General features: G+C 35.7%; 1 protein-coding gene and 1 pseudogene across 10 annotated transcripts; both read right to left on the minus strand.

The window, feature by feature from the left end:
• Positions 1–203: 203 nt before the first annotated feature.
• LOC113347894 lies at positions 204–4,484 on the minus strand (annotated as a pseudogene).
• On the minus strand, positions 4,348–11,276 carry LOC113347892 (acylamino-acid-releasing enzyme-like). 10 transcript variants are annotated; one of them, XR_003359319.1, is made up of 21 exons: positions 10,816–11,276; positions 10,333–10,488; positions 9,916–10,225; positions 9,588–9,809; positions 9,265–9,501; positions 9,079–9,156; positions 8,813–8,951; positions 8,456–8,607; positions 8,291–8,370; positions 8,083–8,192; positions 7,901–7,979; positions 7,576–7,753; positions 7,402–7,462; positions 7,183–7,305; positions 6,774–6,974; positions 6,543–6,611; positions 6,355–6,431; positions 6,203–6,262; positions 5,892–5,979; positions 5,033–5,102; positions 4,418–4,490 (listed from the first exon to the last, which is right to left on the minus strand). XR_003359319.1 is itself a non-coding variant. In XM_026591582.1 (19 exons), exons 2-19 carry the CDS (start codon positions 10,457–10,459, stop codon positions 4,487–4,489), a joined length of 2,307 nt encoding a protein of 768 aa, XP_026447367.1. In that variant the 5' UTR covers positions 10,460–10,488; positions 10,816–11,276; the 3' UTR covers positions 4,430–4,486. The 10 variants fall into 10 exon arrangements, 6 of the variants coding, with proteins under 6 accessions (XP_026447367.1, XP_026447365.1, XP_026447364.1 ...); XR_003359320.1 differs by lacking the exon at positions 5,033–5,102 and having other exon boundaries at positions 4,348–4,443; XR_003359318.1 differs by lacking the exon at positions 5,033–5,102 and having other exon boundaries at positions 4,354–4,490.
• Positions 11,277–23,194: the final 11,918 nt, after the last annotated feature.

The following is a 23,194-nucleotide window of genomic DNA, read 5'->3' on the forward strand; positions in this document are numbered from 1 at the left end:
AAACTGTCTGACATGTAAGGCAAAAAACAAACCATCTGTAAGAAAAGTAAGAGAAAGCAGATGATATGACATCAGAAGCCGAATAAGATTTAGATCACAAGTCAGTCATATCAAAGGACTGAGTATTACCCACTAGTGAGTCGCTAAGCTAGTTTGGCTAGCATTGCCAGTACTTTGCACAATTGAAAAGTTTTGTGCATATAAAAATAAGTTATTCAATAACTGGATTTCTTCAGCTTTACCAATAACTTTATATATTCAAATACAAAGAAAACAGGTATTTCAAAGATGGCATGGATCACAACTCCCGCTTATTGAAAATGCTTATTGAACCAGACACCAATATTAAGAAAGCTTTCAAAGTCGGATTGCGGCCTGCAATAAAGAAAAAAGAATCCATGTGAAGAATTTTGAGAGACCAATTCTATGTAAGAATTATTAACATAAAACGATGACTGAAGTGAACCTGTCAATTCCATGGGTGTCCTTTGGAAACAGGATCACCTTAACCTCAATTCCATTCTCCTTCAATGCTCGTGCATACTATACAAAACACAATAATGTCAGACTTTTGGAATTTCAACTGTATAATCTAACAGACTACATGTATAATCTTACTTGCAATCCATTTGAAACTGGAACACGCAGATCCTGTGCGCCTAACAGGAAGAGGGTTGGTGTTTTGACCTGAAGAAAACAACAAGCGCAAAGCTGAACCACCAAATGCTGAGCTCTTGGGGAAAACATATGAAAATGATCTCTTTCTTTCTACTCGAACATAAATCAACGCCAAACTGACTCGAATGACTAATCTTACAAATATAAAGTACCTTAGCAAGGTGTGAAATAGGAGACTTATTATACATCACATGTAGATGATCAAGTGAAGGTGCCTCTGTAAAGTAATCTTTTCCCTCGCTACCACCATACGCTAACACATAACACCAATCGGGGATATCAGTCGTGCCAACCATCAATGCAAGATTACAAACAGGATTTCTTGCAGCCGCTGCCGCAAACCTATCTGGTGCCTACACCAAGAGAACCAAGACACATACACATTAGGGAAAGTGAGTACTCAAAACTATTCATAAGAGCCAATAAGGAAGAAGAACTATACTTAAAAATACAAAATGAAGATGTTTAATTCTGAAGGTTAAAGAAGTTGAAAGAAATGGTTGAAGCAATAACTCTGGGATATACAAACTGATATCTAACCAGAGATATGCTAATATATGTCCTAATGTCTTGAAGTAAGATGAAAGCGGCAAACTACCTGGCCGATCAAGTGGGTTGTTAAAAAGCCCCCATGTGAGCCTCCAACAACAGCAACTTTAGATGGGTCTGCAAGTCCCATTTCAATGACATGGTCTAGAGCTCCAAGTACATCATTGACATCCTGCCCACATTAAGAAACCTGTTATTAAGGTATAATTAAGGGAAGAGAAACAAGCTATTATATCTAAACCAGAAAACATATTTAAGACAGGTAAGTAAGTAACACCTGCGATCCAACATTTCCTAGGATTGATTGTAATGCCTCCTCTCCAAATCCCAACGAACCTCTGAATAATTACCAGCAACTCAGCAAGAGAATCACGATAGAGAGAACACACTAAGGGTGGTCGATATCTCGTCTAACCCCAGAGTAACAGATGAAAGAAATTTATGGGCTCACCTATAATTTACTATGAGCAAGCTGTAACCTAATGCAGACAGGAATGCGTGATTTTTATTAAAGTTGGTCAACATGAGAAAATGTGGTCCACCATGGAGGATTACAATCAATGGATCACATGCACCACTTTTTCTGGTTTTAGAAGAAACAAATATGGCTTCATAGGGTGTCCTGGCACCTGAAACGAATTGAATATTAATGTGAATTAATATTAGATGCTATTTCCATCTGCTGCAACAAAACACATTAACACTTACAGTGTCTTTCCAACATATGTGAGAGTATCTGATTTACATTATTTAGTGTTAATGAATTCCAATAAATTACCGTCTGTAAGCTCTACAGAAGCATCGCGAACTGGAATTTTCATTATACTAAACTGGAGAGATGACAGCATAGATCTAACCTGTAGCATATTTGTAGAATAAGAGGTATGTCAATTTGAGGTGCTAGTATGTAAGACATGAATAGGAAATACACAAAAGGATGTTGCGAACCTTGGTAGAGTATTTGGAAACAGGACTTGAAATATCTAGCCAATTCCATTCCATCCTCTCAGTAGAGTACCCGTATTTGATTTCAGGAGGCTCTACTGGACTGCTAGACACTTGAAAGAAATAGAAAAAGGAGGAAAAATCATTACTCTAATGTCATTTGAATTTTTGAGAGAATAAACAAGATCAGTATTTGATGTACCAGAGAGAATATTGTCCCCATCTAAGGCAAGAACGTCCCATGAAGCACTTGAATTAGGAGTAACTCGAGATACTCTCCCGCTACATAGAAAACATGAACATATTTGTAAATTACAAATAGGAACACAGTCAGTAGAGCTGAAAATGAAAACTTTGTTGACAGTTACCTCAACACATGAACAGAAACTATTACTTGACTGCTGCGCCAGTAAGAAGACATAATCATTGTCTGTCCATCGGAAAGCCACGGGTTACGCAGGAAACTTGGACAATAAAGTCCTGGAAAGCAATCGTCTTCAGCACACTTTACAACAGGAACCTAAAAAATAAATAAAATATACATTCCTTAGTATACTTTGCTGATTTTTTGGCCTGAAGGTGCAAATGAGCATCTGCCAACTATTTCTTACCATCTTAAAGAATAATACGAAACGAAGTTAATGCATTAGAAAGAACAGCTTACCACATCAATCAATTTGAGAGATACATTAGGCTTTCCATCAGTAGGCCAGTCAATCCTGTGAAGGGAGTTAGTGGCAGAATGTGCTCCAGTATCCACAGCACTTTTTGCAGACAAGAAAACAAGGGACTTCCCATCTGGGCTGTAAATCAATTATATTTCCCTCAGCACTTTCAAAGTAGTTTCGAAATTGGTTCACAAGGTATTTTCTTAATATACCAAATTAAGTTGCACAGTAATAAAACAAAAAATTGAAGTCATATATTGCACCTGAAACGGGGAAAGAATGCACTACTTATGCCTTGAGTAAGATTGATTGCTGCAGTCTCATCTTCAGTTCTGTCACCCCTGGAACATAATGACACTTAAGATCACAATCTAAAAAACATCAGGCCAGCTAACTGAAAACCAGAACCAAGAAGGATGACATCTAGATAGAAATTGGAACCTACTCGGTTTTAAGTTTATTAGTTTGTGATTTGTTAACTGATGGCTTGACTGAGTATAGAGCGCAAGGCCTATTATAACAGTATTTTATACCCAGCTTTCTTACAATCTTTTCAGATCCACAGTCTGATGGCCAACCCACAAAAACCAAGTACTGGTCCAACTCATCATTCTTCGGCGCCCATATAACTTGTCCTACACTTAAGGATTTGGAGATTCCATCTACAATGTGTACATCTCCACTGAAATCAGGACAAAATGAAATTTAGTTCATACCCAAAAATGCATGTGATTATAAGCTAGAGCGTTGAGAAAGATGTCGGACCTAACAATATTGACAACAAACAGTCCAGGATGCCTTTTCCCCGGGTAGGCTTCACCCCATTCCTCTTCGAAATCTCCTTGCCCTTTCCAGCTATTGCAATCCTTCTCGGTAGAACCTGTTTTCTTGTAGCCGAGACCATCAAACACTGGCTTGGATGGACATGGATCCTCAGCAACATAAGCAATGAGAGTTTCATCCGAGCTCCAGGAAATCCCCTCAAACCTATGAAGCAAACAAGCTTTGCAAATGAATCACAAAAGTTTCTTTCAAACTCTCACTACAACACCACTCATTAACATTAAAACCAAAAAGTATCACTAGCAACTACCATCCATCAGTATATACTGAGCCATGAACAGACTTTGGGATATGTATTTCCTTGTCCACCTGAGATGGTCCCCAGATTTCAAATTGTGTTGGACCATCATTATCCTGATTCCGTATAACAAACATTTTCTGTCCTGACGGTGACGGAATAATTGTTGATACACCTGACATTTCAACAGGGAATGGAGCCCATTGAAAGCTTACAGACCCATTACTTCATTTTGCAATATGAGAAGATAGAATATGAGTCCGTGTTTTATTTCCTAAAAGATTTGGTTGGCTTATTGAAAACATTGCCCGGGTACTACCTCCTGCAGTACAAACACATAATATTGCAGCTTAAAAACAAATATTAGCAAGAGTTATATTACAACGATGACGGCAGAGAAGTGATTTTGTTACCATTCTCCGATTCAAAGACCCATGCCTTGTCAATGGTAGATAAGGAGGAAAATTCTTTAAGTAATGTAGATTGGGAAGCAAATTCTTCCTCATTTGCCGCATTTAAACCCTGAGAGACATCTTTCATAGCTATCAACGTCAAAAACTTCTGCCTACCTATGTGTGTACAGTCTAACCAATTGATCAGTACAAGTGAAACCGAAAAAACCACTGAAAAATAGATAACAGATTTCGTAATTGATATCTATAAGGACTTTAGTGTAATCATGCTCAGTTAGTTCAATTCAACAACAAAAACCTATTTCCAATTTTGTATCCAACAAAAGTTGTGCATTTTTAAGTTCTTTTATCACTAAAAGATTGTACCCATCTTGCTAATCATGAATAAATGGAGTTAGAGATGGACTTACTTGTGCTGTGCAGTAGAAAATGGTGAGAATCTGTTGTCTCGGACTGAGAGGAAGACTGACTTAGAGTCAAACTGAAGAAGGTGTAGTAGACTAGTAGTAGTATTGGTATTGTTTGTTTGTTTTTTTCCAAACTCTTCTAGATCTGATTTATGACTCTTTACATCTGACTCCAAAATTATTATAAAATTGTTGAGTTACAGAATTTTTTTGATTCCAGTCAGACAAGTCAGGTACAAAATGATGCCTAATTCAAATAGCTTCAAGTCAGATATATGAGCAGAATCAGACCTTAAAAAACAAACGATCTGACATAACTTGCCACGCATCAGATTCCGAATATAAACTTGGTGCTCATCAACTAATGGAGATAACATTTTTTAATCAGATTCAAATCACGAATTAGATCAAAATAAACATGGTGCAAGTCATCAACTAATGGAGATAACATTTGAATATGCCACACTACTTTTAATTTGTTCTTTTTTCTTTAACACCCCACTAAAGTTAAGAGCCATCTTAATTTAGCTTTGTTGAGTAAGCAGATTAATGTTCAGAATCTTGGAAATAATGAAAGAAGGAAAACATTATTGTAGAGAAGCTACTAAGTTCCACTTACGGTTACAGTCAATCAAGTCTAAAACAACAAAAAGTGTTAGATTATTGGCAAACCCATTCGAGACAGAACTATATATACTAATACTAGGGATCAAATTACCCTGCCAAATGTTGTTTTGTTTGACTAGGAGCAGCCCTTTACTTCTGCACTTCCACATCCAAAAACTTAAAATAGAGATTTTTACAAGGTGCAGTTTTATGAATGTATTTACCTCTAACAGAGAAGTTCAGAGGGACTCAGGATTATCCACTAGTCACTAAATTAGTTTCCTGCTGACTCGATGTCTGGATTCTTAGTTTCTGTCAGATCTCACTCGCTACCTGACTTGGTTTGAGTCAGAATGTCTCATGGGACCAAGCCACTGACTCGCACTTTTTTGAGTCAGATCCAGATGACTCAGGTGATTTCAGTCAGATTCGGAAAAATTAAGAGAAAAAGAAAAAACATGATGTAAGCTAGTTCGGTCAGCACTTAGCATTGCCACTATTTGTCAGATTAGTCTTATTAGCATCTTCGAAACCTAAGCCTCACCTTTTTTTTAATCCTTGTTCTTCTTTCTTTCCAGAGATGCAACCTTGAAAATCTGGAGTAGAACTACATATATATATAGACGGGCTTCCTACAATGGGACAAGCTTTGCACAATTAAAAGGTTATGTACACATAAAATTAAGTTATTCAATGACTGGACTAGTGGATTTTTTCAGCTTTATCATATGTACTGGAGTCTATGAGAATTGGCAAAATAGAACCAATAATTTCATTTACATTGTGTACAAGTTTGACAGATTTTTTATTGAAATTTAAAGGGAACAGGTATTTTAAATCACAACCCCCACTTACTGAAAATGCTTATTGAACCAGACACCAATATTAAGAAAGCTTTCAAAGTCAGATCGCGGCCTGCACAAGGAAACAAGAATCAGTGGGAAGAGTTTTAGGTGAACTATGTTGTGTAATATAATAATTAAGATAAATCAATGACCGATGTGAACCTGTTAATTTCATGGTTGTCCTTTGGAAACATCATCACCTTAACCTCAACTCCATTCTCCTTCAATGCTCGTGCGTACTACAGAGTTTTCCAACCAATGACGTCAGGCCCTTGGAATCATGTAATATTGAATTCCCAAGCTGCCAATTTTAACTGTGTTAGACTAAAAGACTACATGTAAAATCTTACTTGCAATCCATCTGAAACTGGAACGCGCAGATCCTGTGCACCTAGAAGGAAGAGGGTTGGCGTTTTGACCTGAAGAAAAAAACAAGCACAAAGCTGAACCACCAAATGCTATGCTCCTGGGAAAAACATATGAAAATGCTCTCTTTCTTTCTATTCGAATATAAATCAATGCCACTACGCCAAACTGACTCGAAAGATTAACCTCAAACTTTATTTACAAATATAAAATACCTTTGAGAGGTGTGAAATGGGAGACTTGTTATACATCACACGTAGATGATCAAGTGAAGGTGCCTCTGTAAAGTTAATTTTTCCCTCGCTACCACCATATGCTCCCACATAACACCAATCGGGGATATCAGACGTACCAACCATCAATGCAAGATTACAAACAGGATTTCTCGCAGCCGCTGCTGCAAACCTATCTGGTGCCTGGACCAACAAAACCAACACAAGTGAATTACGGAAAGTGAGTACTCGCAACTATTTATAAGAGGCCAGTAAGGAAAAAGTACTATTCATCAATTGAAGATGGACACAAATCTGAAGGTTACAAAGATGAAAACAGCCAATACCACATATACAAAAACTGATATCTAACTACATCTTGGAGTCCAGAAGATGCAAAGTGGCAAACTACCTGGCCGATCAAGTGGGTCGTCAAAAAGCCCCCATGTGAGATTCCAACCACAGCAACTTTAGATGGGTCAGCAAGACCCATTTCAATGACATGGTCTAGAGCTGCAAGTACATCACTTACATCCTGCACACAGTAAGAAATCTGTTATTAGAAGAGAGAAAAACTCTTTAATATCTAAACCAGAAAACATATCCAAGACATACAAGTAAATTAACACACCTGTGAACCAACTTTTCCTGGGAGTGATTGTAACGCCTCCTCTCCAAATCCCAATGTACCTCTGAATAATTACAAGCAACTTAGCAAGAGAATCACAATAAAGAGGATATACTAGGGAGTCGATATAGCTCGCCTTATCCCAGAGTTACACAGGAAAGAAATTTTTGGTCTCACCTGTAATTTACTATGAGCAAGCTGTAACCTAATGTAGACAGGAAAGCATGGTTTTTATTAAAGTCAGTTGACGAGGCAGAATGCGGTCCACCATGAAGGATTACCACCAATGGATCACATGCACCACTTTTCCTGGTTTTAGAAGAAACAAATATAGCTTCATAGGGTGTCCTAGCACCTGAAATGAATTGAATACATATATGTATTAATAGTGATGCTACTTCCATCTGTTGCAACAGAACACGTTGACACTTACAGTATCTTTCTGATTTGTGAAGAAAATCTGATTTACATTATATAGGGTTAGTGAATGTCAATAAATTACCGTCCGTAAGGTCTACAGAAGTATCACGAACTGGAATCTTCATTATGCTAAATTGGAGGGATGACAGCATAGATTTAACCTGCAGATTTGAAGAATAAGAGGTATGTCGACTTAAGAAGGAAAAAAAATTGAGGTGCTAGTATGTATAACATGAATAGAATATACAAAAGGATGTAGCTAACCTTCGTAGAGTATATAGAAACAGGACCCGAAATATCGAGCCAATTCCATTCCTTCCTCTCAGTAGAGTACCCATACTTGATTTCAGGAGGCTCTACTGGACTACTAGACACTTGAAGTTGAAGAGAAACAAAAAACGAAGAAAAAATCATTTATCTAATGTCTGTTTGATTTATTTGAGAGGATAAACAAGAACATTATTTGATGTACCGGAGAGAATATTGTCCCCATTTAACGCAAGAATGTTCCACGAAGCACTTGAATTGGGAGTAACTCGAGATACTCTCCCACTACATAGAAAATATGAATATATTTACATGAATAAGGGCACAAGGTTTGAGTAGAGCAGAAAATGAAAAATATACTGCTGGTTACCTCAACACATCAACAGAAACTATTACTTGACTGCTGCGCCAGTAACAAGACATAATCATTGTCCGTCCATCGGAAAGCCACGGGTTACGGAGGAAACCTGAACAATAAAGTCCTGGAAAGCAATCCTCTTCGGCACACTGTACAACGGGGACCTAAACAACACGGAAAGTGCACATTCCTTAGTACACTTTGATGAACTTTTGGCGCCAAGGTGCAAATGAGCATCCATCTCATGACAGAAGGGCATTTCTGCAAAAGAATATCTCCTGGGATGCATCGGATGCATCTGCCAACTATTTCTTACCATCTTAACGAATAACACAAAACGAAGTTAATGCATAAGAAAGAACAGCTTACTACGTCAAACCATTTAAGAGATGTTTGAGGCTTCCCATCAGTAGGCCAATCAATCCTGTGGAGAGAGTCAGTGGCCATATGTGCTCCAGTATCCACAGCACTTTTTGCAGACAGGAAAACGAGGAATTTCCCATCTGGGCTGCAAATCAACTATATTCTTCTCAGCACTTTTAAAGTAGTTTCAAAATATGTTCAAAAGGTATTTTCTCAACATGCCAAATTAAGCTGCACAGTAACAAAACAAAATTGGAAGTCATATAATGCACCTGAATTGGGGAAAGAATGCACTACTTATGCCTTGAGTAAGATTGATGGCTGCAGTCTTATCTTCAGATCTGTCACCTCTGGAACAATAATAACGCTTAAGATCACAATCTAAACAACATCAGGCCAGCTAACTAAAACTAGAACCAAGAAGGATGAAAGACATCTAGATAGAAACTGGAACCTACTTGGTTTCAAGTTTATCAGTTGCTGATTTGTGAAATGATGCTTTGACTGCATATAGAGCGCATGGCCTATTATAACAGTATTTTATACCAAGCTTTCTTACAATCATTTCAGATCCACAGTCTGATGGCCAACCCACAAAAACCAAGTACTGGTCCAACTCATCATTCTTCGGCGCCCATATAACTTGTCCTACACTTAAGGATTTGGAGATTCCATCTACAATGTGTACATCTCCACTGAAATCAGGACAAAATGAAATTTAATTCATACCCAAAAATGCATGCGAGCATAAGTTAGAGTGTTGACAAGAAAGATGTCGGACCTAGCAATATTGACAACAAATAGGCCAGGACGCCTTTTGCCCGAATAGGCTTCACCCCAGTCCCCTTCAAAATCTCCTTGTCCTTCCCAGCTATTGCAGTCCTTCTCTGTAGAAGCTCTTTTCTTGTAGCCGAGGCCATCAAACACTGGCTTGGATGGAGATGGATCCTCAGCAACATAAGCGATGAGAATTTCATCTGAGCTCCAGGAAATCCCCTCAAACCTATGAAGCAAACAAGCTTTGCAAATGAATCACAATGATTTCTTTCAAACTCTCATTAAAACACTACTAATAAACATAAAAAACGACGAGCATCGCTAGTAAATACCATCCATCGGTATATACTGAGCCATGAACCGATTTTGGGACATGTATTTCCTTTTCCACCCGAGACGGTCCCCAGATTTCAAATTGTGTTGGACTATCATTTTCCTGATTTCTTATAACAAGCATTTTCTGTCCTGACGGTGACGGAACAATTATTGATACACCTGACATTTCAACAGGGAATGGCGCCCATTGAAAGCTGACAGACCCGTCGCTTTGTTTTGCAATATGGGAAGATAGAATATGAGTCCGTTTTTCATTTCCTAAGAGATTTGGTTGGCTTATCGAAAACATTGCCCGAGAACTACCTCCTGCAGTACCAACAAATAGTATTACTAAGACAAACTGTGCAGCTGAAAAACAAATACTAACAAATAAGCAAGAGTTATATTGCAAGCTGGAAAAGCAAAATGCTTACCATTCTCTGATTCAAAGACCCATGCCTTGTCAATGGTAGGTAAGGAGGCAAATTCTTTAAGTAATGTAGATTGAGAAGCAAATTCTTCTTCATTTGCCACATCTAAACCCTGAGAGACTTCTCTCATAGCTACCAATGTCGAAAACTTCTGCCTCCCTATGTACAAAGTCTAACTAAATCAGTACAATTTGATATAGAAAAACCACAGAAAACTAGATAACAGAAACCTAATTCCAATTTTGTAATCATGGGCAGGTTTTATTTCAATCCAATAAGACAATTCTATAGAAACCTATTTCCAATTTTGTGATCATGGGCAGGTTTTATTTTAATCCAATTAGACAAACACCCATTTCCAAATGTTGTATCCAACAAAAAAAAAATTAGACAGAACTAAAAGGTGAAATTTTGTTAAGTTCTTTTATTACTAAAAACAGTACCCATTTGAACGATTTGAATGTATAGAGTCAGAGATGGACTTACTTGTGGTGGTGGGCTGTAGAAAAATGGTGAGAGTCGTTGTCTGAGACTGAGAGGAAGAGGAGAATCAAACTGAAGTGGTTGCTAATGGAGATTACTTCTTTTAATCAATCATTGGATAATCTTAAGAATCTTCCATTACCGCACCAATAAATGGAGATTACATCGTTTAATCGACCGATATATATATATATATATATATATATATATATATTCCCCACTACTTTGGTTTTTTCTGATCACCCCACTGGAAAAAGATCAGGATCTTTTAGTAGTAAAACTGTTATTGACTTGGGGGAAAGCCTGCTCGTGCCTTTCTTTCGACCAATATACTTCTTCTCTTTATTCATCGGAAAAAACAAAGATAACAACACCTCGATTTGTGTAATTGAGATTAAAATAAATTAGTCGCTTTAACTTTATGAAAATTAGATTAGTATATCCTCTTCTTCCCAGTTCATACTCGCCACCTAAAAAACTCACGATTGGTAAAGGCGGGTACCAATCCATAGATCCAACGGCTAGCATTCTGCTGTTTCTGTTTTATATGGATTTGCCGGTACCAGCCTTGCAATCATGCTAAAAACTAAAGTTCCAAGGCTGTAACTATGGTCAAGCCCATTTGGGAGGCAGGAATAAAAGGAGTAGGTTGTGTCGAGGCTCTGGCAAATCGGCCTAAAACTGTTATATATTTATGAGATGGAATCCTCCACCTCCAACCTGCTCTGGACTTGCTACGAGACAAAAGATTTCCGGTTTTCAATTAACTAGTATCCTTGTTTTTTTTAATTTTTTCTTTAATAGGAAAAGAAATTTATAACAAATGGAGTGTACATAGAATTTTTCTACAGTGAGAGTTTCTAACCACATAGTAGTAATAGACTCCCAATGCATTGTAACTAACAATATTACTATATGAGCTATATTATTCGTTTCTATATGAGAAATAACTAACTTATTAAGGATTTTTAAAACTTCAAAACAATTTCTGTTAATACTAGGGATTCATTGTTATGGTGTGCCATCTCTTACTTCCAAAATGTTGTTTTGTGTGATGCACTTTCAATTTCAGGAGAAGATATTCCTACATTTAAAGTTGTAATCTGAAGTATTTATTTTTCGGAGGAGAAGTCCAAAGGAACTTTGGATTATCCACTAGTCTCTTGAAGTTGGCGAATTAATTTTATTAGCATTTTCGGAAATTAATTTTTTTATTTTTTAATTCGAAGGAGAAGATTTTATCGTAGAAATAAGAATTTATAATTTATAAAAGAAAAAATAAAATAAAATAATTATCAGTTAATGAGATACATGATCTCACTTAAACTCATAACTATAGAAATTTAGATGCACCGTGTTTCCTGCAACGGATCATTGTCAATCTTGAACTTATAAACTTCTTCAAAGATGCGACAGTTTCCCCCTTTCGAAATAGTCCACATAAAAGGAATCAGAGTGAAATTTCCCTTAACTAGAAAGATGATTGTTCGACCAAGTATTTGCTAGAGCTAACATGTTTTCTGAAATAATCAATGCCCTATTACGTTTTGGAGTTAAAACAAACCAATCCTTATTATCAATCTTGCAATGCTGCAGTAAGTGATCCTGAGATCAAAACTATCTCCACAAAGTACACAAGATCTATAAATATTGATTCCTTTATGCTGCAACAAATTAAGAGTGTTAAAATTTCCAGGGATTGACCACCATACAGGAAAATTTATTTTGGGAGAAACGCAAGATTTCCATATGAAGTGTAGGGAAAATTTTAACACCATTGATACTTATCATCTTGTCATAAAGAGATTTGACTGGAAAATAGGTCAAAGGCTCCATGACCATCATCTTTTATATGGAAGAGTATCTAGAATGGGAGGAATAGTGCCAATAAAAAAAAGAAGTGTAGGAAATTGATTTGCTTCATCATTTTACATAATTCTCCTAAACTCGAATTTCAAAGACTCATCAGAAGTAATGCGCTCAGCAATACTGGAGTTAGTTAACCTGTCAAGCTTAGACGACTCTGCATACTCCTATGTCAAATTTAAGTTTCCAACCCATCTATCATCCCAAAACTAAATTTCTACACCCGAATGAATATAAATATTTGAGTTTATAGAAACTAATTGTTTAGTTAGCTACTGGTTTACATAAGAAAGACTAAGATTTGAGGTATAGTCCTTTAGCACTAGAATCCTTTCTCCACCAAAAATTTATTTGGATAATAAGGATTTTTTTAGTTTTTTCTTTGGATCCGGAAGCAGCTTGAAAAGGAGAGGGTACCAAGTACACCACCAAATTTTTCGATCGGCAACATGTATGTACAAAACCTAATATAATTTCAGGCAGACCAACTTAATGATCCTTGATATTATGTATGTAGAGTTTATATCTCAATCAGTACTTATAGACTACGGAGTTCGTGAACGTGGATGATCTCAAAAATCAATATCCAAGATCAATCTAGTCGTATCCAAATAATTTAATCGGAATTCTGCCAAATAATAAACTTGTTATCTATCTTTCAAGATATGGATTCTACAAGAAACAAGTCTCGTAATCAGTTACAATTATATGGACATATATACTAAAATTGAATACGTACAACTTGTGTGAATCCAATTATAAAGATAAACATTATAATGTGGAAAGAGAAAAACACAATCTACCAGAAGTTTTGTTAACGAGGAAACCGCAATGGCAGAAAAATATCGGGACCTCGTCCAGATTTGAACACCAAACTGTATTGAGCCGCTACAGACACTAGTCTACTAACAGTCTTCAGACTGGAATGTAGTTGAGAGCGAATCCACCTTCCAAGCGATTCAGTTACAATCGCGCTCCTTACGTCTCTTGAACCTCGCAAGGATCTACGCAATTGATTCCCTTAGCTGACGTCCTTTACAGCCTAAGAGTTGCTTCAACCTAAGTGAAGACTTTTAATACCAATCTTCCTATTACATATAAGCCTATTTAATTTTCCTTTAGATCAAAAATCAAGGCTTGAAAATATGTTTACAATAGATAAAGCTAGCAAACCTCACAAATACGGAACACTTACACTCACTTAGATGTGAATATTGAAGTCTTTACCACCTCTCAAGAACAATCTTCAACTTATCAATTAAGAATAGTTTTAAGAAATCTATCTTAAGGAATCACGAATTCTGAGACGAATAGAACTTTGCGATTACTATCAATCTTGTCTGAAAGAGATTACGAGAACCTCGATAACAAAAAAGAAAGATCAGGATACACGAACTATCAAGATAAAGATAGTCGGATCTGGCTTCACGTATCCCCAAAGCGAAACCTTTCAGTCGTTGACCTAATTATATTTCTCAGAGGAAACCTATGTCAATATATGACAACTCAAGCTATCAACTAGGACACAAAGTGTCAGGGATTGAATTTCTCAGTTGAAAGAGCATCTTTATTTATAGTTTTTCAAGACTAAGGGTTGATTATAATTTTCACGCTAAAATAACTTGAGAGTCAAGTGTATACTTTCATTGTTTAGACGAAACTATAATTAAAGTTTCAAGTAAGCATGTGATAAATTATCTTGAAATCACATTAGAAGAATATACAGAGTGTTCCGGTTACGAAACCGTGTACAATGGTCGTTCTTTGGAAAATATGTGTTATGAACTATAAACAACTTGATATTCATTCAAACACTTAAAAGTGTAATCATGATGCACACATACAAGTGTCTTAGTGATCAATAATGTCTTAGAAGTGTTTAAGAGAGTCATAGTAATGCTAAACATATTAAAAATAATAATCTTTGAGCATCTGTTAAATTCCACTGGGACCGTTGGTGAAACGTTTTGTAAACCGTAAGGCTAAAGTTCATAAGTCAGGGTACTACAGTTCGTGAACCAGGTTCGCCAACCCTAATCGGCTTGAGAACTCAGATGGATGTGGCTTTGCCAACTGCTATCCTTTTGTACCAACTTGGAAATTCAGTTCACCACGGTTCGTGAACTGTCCCAACTGAACTTACGGTTTGCAAACTGGCTTTCCAACCTTCCCTATATTTCTGAAACTCAGATATCTATGGTTTGCGAACAGGTTCGCCAACCTATCCTAAGACGAAATATCATAGGTTCTATACTTATTTCTTTTGATGTTTGAAACATTCTCAAATGATAAAATTATTTGAATGAGCAATTTTTAATTAATCTAAAAATTAATTCTTGAACAATAAATTGTTTTGAACTAATATTGTTAAGGAACTTTGAACATCTATGCCTGAATCATATTTCGAGATGTTTAACAAGAAAAGCTTTACTCGAAATTTCTTCTTTGCAATGAATCTATTATAAGTCATACTACATATTCTCAAATGATAGAGATAAGATAATGAGTGAAATAAAATAGTTCAGTCTTCATATACCTGATTAAAGATGTTTTCCAAATGTCTTTTTCAATCTTCAGTCATCAAGGATGATGTCTGATACTCAACTACCAAATTCTAACCTAGTCCGAGACTTGACCTAGTATACTAGAAATCAAGATATGATTTTGATCAACTAATATTGACAACAAGCTTGAGATGGAAAAACTTGTGGGTTTAACCGAGCACTGCTCTAACACTGCTCATTTAGGATTTTACTTTTCTATCATTGGATTTTATCCTCCATTTTCTTCATTATGGTATCAATTTTTTTTATTTTGGATTCATCCAGAAACCGACATACTACTAAATAAGAATCTTTGATGATATTTTTTTTTTAAATCTAGTCATCATCTTTTGATGCCTGTAGTGCATATTTTTTCAAAAGAACAAACCTGATTTATCAAAGTTTATTATTTGGCCAGAAGCTTTATTAAACTTTCAATAATATTCAAGAGGTTCTTGTATTACTAGCTTAGGCAAATAACAAACAAATATCTGCAAATAGAAGATGAAAAGGCATGGGGGGAGTCTCTAGAGATTTTGCTCCAAGAATAGCCTAATCTCTCTCTTGGGAGAGTAAAATTCTGGATAACCTCCACAAAAATAACGAAGGTATATCAGGGTACAAAGGGTCCCTTTGTCTCAGATTTCTAGTTTGCTTAAAAGTTTCACAAGCATGACTATTGAGTAACACTGCAAAAGTTGAAGTGGACATACACTAATTAAGGAGAACCAGTCATTGTTTTCAAAATACAATATCAGTTAGATCTATCAAAGCTTTAGACATATCTATTTTAATTCCTAGACACTCGGATTTACCTTCTTTCTTTTTAAAAGAGTGTATCTTATCATAGTTTTTCCTAGATGACAAATTGGAATTAGCGATATGATCTTGTCCAGTATTAGTTTCATTCTGTCAGAGAAAATCTAACAGCGCAATATATATTATACAATATCATGTCCAATGGCTCCCAAGTTGGGGTCATCAACACTTTTTCTTAGACACACAAAGGTTTCACGGAAGACAGCTTGGAATCCAAATTAAACGCCTATTTGATTTGCATTCAATCTTGTGGTTGATTTCATTTCTAAACTGATTGTGCCTTTCCGACTGTTGATTTTGTGGGCCAAGATTGAACGCAATTTGGAACGGCACTCAACGCAATTAGGATTGGAATTTTGAAATTAATTTTACCTTCCACCATTAGATTGAACTTCCACGACCTGTTCCAAAGCGTTGAGGTGTCATGAAACTTGGAAGATGAAATTCTTCCATCATAAGACTAGCTCTTAGCTATGATCTTAGTAATTATTTGATAACTTGTATTACAAAAGGTATTAAGTTTGAACTCACGGATCCTTTGGAGTTTTAGTTTTATTTATAATTTTTTTTAAAAAAAAATAGAATTGTCAAGAACTTTGCACATAAGTTTTTAACTGAAAAATTCACGAATCAAATGCATTATTTATGGGCCAGCTGTTGTCATGTTATGCTCAAAATGAAGTCCGAGTGAACATTAAAAACCGTCGCGAGTGAAACTTTATCATCAATGACATTAAATAGTAGAGAAAACACCTAATTAAGGAAACACAAGTTTTTGGGCAATGCCTTAAAAAGAAAGATAAAACAAACAAAGATATCTTCTTGAAATCATTTATTAATTGCAAAACTAAATAATGAAGATATCAACTAGTACAAATATCCCATCAATTATTACTAAACAACTAGAAAACATCTTTTCCATATGAAAATTTGGTAAAATTATTAGAGCAGTGCTGTCCCGCGCAGCTGCGCGGGACGTGAAGATAAGCAAGCACGTTATTCACTTTTGGATTTTGTTGTGTGCGGCTAGATGGAATTCAGTTTATCTTTCATTGAAATAAATAGCTGGCAAACTCTTAATATTAGAAATAGGTTCCTTAATCATAATATATAATAAAATCAATCCTCCCCCACATGTTAATAAAAAGCGATTAAAGCAAGTTGCGATTATTTTTATGATTAGTCTTGCGACGCTGACTTAGTCAACCTTGAAATTTCTCTTCGATTCTTCTCTCGATTTAGTTTTTTCCTTAGAAATTCATTAAAATTTTCATGTTCTGGTCTTGATTCTATCTATTTTACATATTTTTAATTTCCTTTTTGATGGAAGTTTTTGAACATCGGGATTCCTGTTAAATGACCTAATTTTTGTGTTTTCGATTTTACTGATTATCCTTGTTTATTCATTTTCTCTTTCTATGATTTCTAAATTAAATTAGCTTTATGTGTTATTTTATGCTGATTTCATCAGATTGTTGCCTTAGTTTCTTCTAATTTTTTCTTTCTTTTGCTTTATTTTAGGTCATGAGCTAATGGAGGTGCAGTCATAGAGTTTCAGGTTATCATCATGAGATTCATAAATCAACAGTGATTTTTGAGAAGACAGGGCTAAATTGTCAATTGGGTATGGTTCACTGATTTGGTCTTCATATAATAGATTCGTTTTGTGCTTCGTCGAATGGGTTTTTCACCATGATTAAGGGTAGAATGATAAGATTAAACAGTTTGATATTTCATTGGAGTACTTGAGATCCTACCTAGAGTAGGGATTTGAAGTTATTCTTAGATAAGAGAGATGCTAAATTAATTTCAGTTAATTTTTGGGAATCAGATATCTTGTCTGGGTGATGCTTTTTATTCACAATTATGTTCATCTATGTAGGAGGATTATTAAAGTTAAGAAGATTATCTCACAAGAGGGTTGCTTGTGGAAGTTAATTATATTTTTCATTGCATAAAAAGATGTGTTTATCTTATTTAGTCTTAATTAGTTTTTTTTTAATATAAAGCTGATAACAAGGGATTAGTGAGCTTATGGAATCTATGCAGAAGGTTGGCTAATTCAGAAGTTTTATTACACTTGGAAATTATTCTTCACTGATCTCTGTCTTGTTGATCTTCTTATGATCTTAGAGATTAAGAATATTGCTTTATTTAATTCCTGCCATTTATTGTCTATTCTAAAAGAAAGTGTTGTAAAATCTTAACTGCAAGCATGTTGTTATATTACTCTGCCGATTCATTTGATCTTTTGAGAGTAGTGTTTAGACAGATGAGTCTGTTCACTTGCCTGTTATTAATTGTCACCTCTACATTAAAGACTTGTCTAAATCATAACTGCAGGATTGCATTTTTAATATTCTTCCTTTTAGTATTTGCTCCTATGTTGATCTTCTATTTATACTTCAACTGAACTCACACTTCTCATTAGAAGTTCTCCTTCATTTTCTGTCTTTGTTATAGCAAGTATTTAGTAAATGCTATTGAAATGGCAATTCCATCTGATCAGGTGAGAGTTATAGATTTAGATGAAGATGTAGAAGAATTCCCATATAGGTTTGCTGCTCTTCTTTGTGATGATAGCCGTAGTTATCATAAAACTTCTGTCAAACACCATCTTAATAGGATTTGGCCTATAGATTCTCCTGATTTCAAACTTGCCAAGCCTTATATTCAAGGTATGGGTATTCAAAACTTGTTTGTTGTGATGTTTAAGAAGAGTCAAGATAGGGATATTGCTTTTCTTGCAAGGCCAACTTTATTGTTTGGTAAACTTTTTGTTGTCCAACCTTTAGGTGCTTTGGAGTCCATCTTCGACCTAGTTTGGGAAGTCACTCTAATGCCAGTGAAGATACCTATCCATTCATATCTAGTTAACAGAGGAAAGATTAGAGAATTCTTTGATCAACTTGGAAAATTTGTCTCAGCAGAATCTCCAGCTGGAAATTGGTATGAAGCCAGGTTGATGGTGCCCTTGAAGTCTCCTCTGACAAGGAAAGTTATTTTTAATACTAATAAGAGAACTTACTATATGACCGCTTTTTACCCTAAACTTCTTTTTCGTGCATGCAAGAAGTGCTTTGTGTTGTACCATGATGAGGCAAAATGCAAGGAGATTCAGTCAAGAATCTATGTCAGAGCTCTGTCGGCTCCTTCTCCTCGGGCTACACATGTTGTTGTTACTAATGTGGAGGCGCACTCAGTTGTTGGTGAAATCTCTAAGTCATTTTTCTCTGCAAGTGACACAACCATTCGGGACCACTCCAAGCCATCTGATTTCTCAATCAGTCTACAACCTCTGGGTAGCATCGGTAGCATCGGTAACATCAACTCTTCTTTCTCTCCTCTTGTTTATTCATCTGCTTTGCCTGCAGTGTCTGCTTTAACTATTATGGAACCGTCGAATCCTCCTTCGTCATCGTAACATCTCCCTAATGCACCCTTTAACTCATCCTGCTTTGTGTCGCCATTTGATAACTTTACTCTTGGAGATAATGGGACTGTGAATGATAGAAAGGGTAAAAGGCCTAGAACTGTTTTCGAATCTGTTTACTTAGAGGCTAGCTCTTTTACTTCAATCCCTTCTATGATGCCAACTCCATGTTGGCCTCCTATTTCTTCTGTGCCTCCTTTTTCTCCTCCTTATGCATCATATTTCAGTATTGGAAGTTTGGGTTTATCAACTAGCACGAATTCTTCGGTTAATAATGTTTTTTGGGCTACTTCATGCGCTTCTTACTCCCAGACTGTTGTCTCTTCATCTAGTTTTTCCTATAGTTCAGTTTCAGAAATGAATTATTCATCTGAAGAATTTATGCCTCAAATTTTTGGAACTGATTTTTCGAGTGTACCTTCTTTGAATGAAGATTTTAAGGATACTATTATTCTAGAGCTTATGCCATTATCCTCTCTTCCACCTGAACCGGTTATCACTGATGAAGAATTTGAAAAATAAGTTGATCTCATGATGATGGACCAGGACTCTATGTCTGAAGAACCCTCCATGGCTCATGATCCAGTAAGTTCACTTATCTATTTCTTGTCTTTTAAATGTTTTGTTCTCTCTTTTACTGCCTCTTGCTGCTGTTTTTTCTGGTTATTTTGCTTGCTCCTTTAGTATGATTATTATATTTTTAAATATGAAGTTCTTAAGTTGGAACATGAATGGGTGTTGCTCCGACAAAAAAATGGAGGCATGTGTTTAGTCTCTCTAGGAAATACAAATTAGATGGTATTTGCCTATTAGAAACTATAGTTGATGCTGAAACTGTTAGGAAATGTACACATCATTTACCTTTTGATACTTGGAAAATCATTCCTTCTGTCGGCAAGTCTGGGGGTCTAGCTTTCGGTTACTTTGAAAAATCTACCATTGAAATACTAGGATACTCTCGAAACATGATCCATATCTTGTGTGATGTCTCGCCTGCAATCAAAAACTGTGTAATATCTTTTGTTTACGGTTCCTTAAACCTATTTGGTATGAAAAACCAATGGAATTTTCTTAGTGACATGAATGATAATAATGACAACCCTTGGCTTTTACTAGGTGATTTTAATTTTATCTTGCACGATTCGGACAAACAGGGTGGTAACCCTACTAGCTCCTTTCCACCTAATTTTGTCAAAGATAAACTTTTTGAAATGAATATGAATGAAGTTTACTCCTTTGGTAATCCTTATACTTGGTGCAACAGAAGATTTTAAAATCCCAATGAGCTGATTTTTGAAAAGTTAGACAGGGCTTTCATGAATGATAAATGGGTCACAGTACTTCCTCAAACTCGTGCCACTAACTTAGGGAGGATCTATTATGATCATAGTCCTATTTTGGTTAATTTTTTTCATGGGATACTAACTTAAATATTCCGTATAAGTTCTTCAAATGCTGGCAACTTAATCCGGAATTGAAAGATATTTTAAGTCTTTCATGGTCTAAAAGAGTTACTGGGTCTCCTACCTTTGTTGTTGTGAATAAGCTCAAGCATGTAAAATATGATTTATGCAAATGGAACATTAATTACTTTGGGAATATTAAAACTACAATAAGCAGGCTCAATTCTGAATTAGAAAGGCTGCAAGCTCTTCCTTATTCTCCTCAGGTTGGAGAGTATATCTTGAACTATTCTAATCAACTAGATTATTGGTATGAAATTGAGCATAGCTTCTATAAACAAAAATCAAGAATTAATTATTTTACTCAGTATGATAGGAACACTCATTTATTCCATAATACAGTTAAACTTACAAATATGTACAACACCATTCATACAATTAGAGATGAGAAAGGAAATTGGCCAGTAGACAAGGTCCAAGTTGTTCAGTTGATCTCTAAACATTTTAAAAAGATTTTCTCTACTTCTTGTCCTGGTAACAATGACATCGAGGAAGATTTAAAGTTTCTTAACCCAATTATCTCTGATGAGGTTAACTCTTCCTTGACTGCCATTCCCACCTCTCAGGAAATTAGAGATAATGTTAATAACTTGGCCTCCTGGAGCTCTCCGGGTCCAGATGGATTTCAGACGGGTTTCTTTCAGGATAATTGGAATATTGTGCATTCTGAAGTGATTTCACATGTGCAGAGTTTTTTCAAAAATAAATTTCTTCTTAAGCAAATTAATTTCTCCTTTATTTCTTTAATACCCAAAATCAAAAATGCTTCTTCCCCTCATGACTTCCGTCCTATTAGTTTATCTAATTCCGTGTATAAAATAATTTCTAAAATCTTAACTAATCGTTTGAAACCTCTTATGGACACCTTAGTTTCGCCTTTTCAGTCTGCTTTTTGTTGCTAATCGTCGAATACATGATAATGTGGTCATCACTCACGAAATTTTGCATTCCTTTAGAAGGAAAAAGAAAAATTCTAAGAATGAGTTCCTAACTATTAAGCTTGATCTATCGAAAGCATTCGATAGATTGGACTGGCCTTTCCTTCTTGCTGTTTTTAAAAAACTTGGTTTCTCTGATGATTGGTGTCAAATGATATCTCAATGTATTAGTACTGTCTCGTATTCAGTCTTGGTGAATGGTTCTCCTGGTGATACCTTTTTTCCAACTCGTGGTAACCTTACATCTTCATTCTTTGCATGGAAGTCTTGTCTCAATTGCTCTTAAAAGAAGAAGAAGAAGAAGAAGAAGAAAAATTGATACAAGGTTTCAGGTTAAAAAAGAATAGTACTTCTATCTCTCATCTTTTTTCCCAGAGGATTGTATGTTGTTTATCAAGGCTTCTGTCACTTATGCTAGGAATCTCCTCAAGATTATTGATGTCTTTGCAAAGGCTTCAGGTCAGGCAATCAATTTTGAAAAGTCTGGATTTATTACTAGTAAGAAAATGCATCATAGGCATGTTAAAATTTTAGATAGAACGCTTAAATTGAAGTTCAAGAGTAACTCAGAAAAGTATCTAGGAACTCCCCTCTTTGTTGGTAAGGATAAATCGAATTCTTTCAACTTTCTTATTGAAAACCTTTATTCTATATTAAGTGCCACAAAAAAGACCAATCTCAATGTGTCTGGAAGAACTGTAGTAACTAAACACGTGCCGTCTAGCTTAGCAGTCTATCATATAGCTTGTTTCCCTCTTCCTATGACTATTACTACGAAAATTGACTCTATTCAGAGAAGTTACTGGTGGTCTAAAAAGAACCCTGAGCGTGCTGCTTATTTTCGTTCATGGGGAGATATAGGGAAGTCCAAATTAAATGGTGGGTTAGGTATTATGAACACTTATGCTACTAATAGAGTTTTTGTTTGTAAGCTTGGTTGGAGGATTATTAAAAATCCCAATTTCTTAATTTCTCGTTTTATAAAAGACAAGTACTTTCCTAATCAGAACTTGTTAGAAATTGACAAAGCGGCTAATACCTCTTCATGAATCTGGAAAGGCATTGTTAATGGTATTCAGTTTATTAAAGATAATTCAGTGGTAAAAATAAACGATGGTGTTTCTTCTCGTATTTGGTATACTAACTGGATTCCCGGGAGTTTGAATCCTCTGGTACCCAGGCATTCTTCTCATAGTGATTATGTGTTTGTTAATGAACTTTTGGATATTCATAATGGTTGTTGGAACGATACTTTGCTTTCTACTTTATTCTCTGCAGATGAAGTTACTAGGATTAAGACAATTAGATTTAATCTTAATC

Source organism: Papaver somniferum, chromosome 2, assembly GCF_003573695.1.
Source record: "Papaver somniferum cultivar HN1 chromosome 2, ASM357369v1, whole genome shotgun sequence".
Lineage (NCBI taxonomy): Eukaryota > Viridiplantae > Streptophyta > Magnoliopsida > Ranunculales > Papaveraceae > Papaver > Papaver somniferum.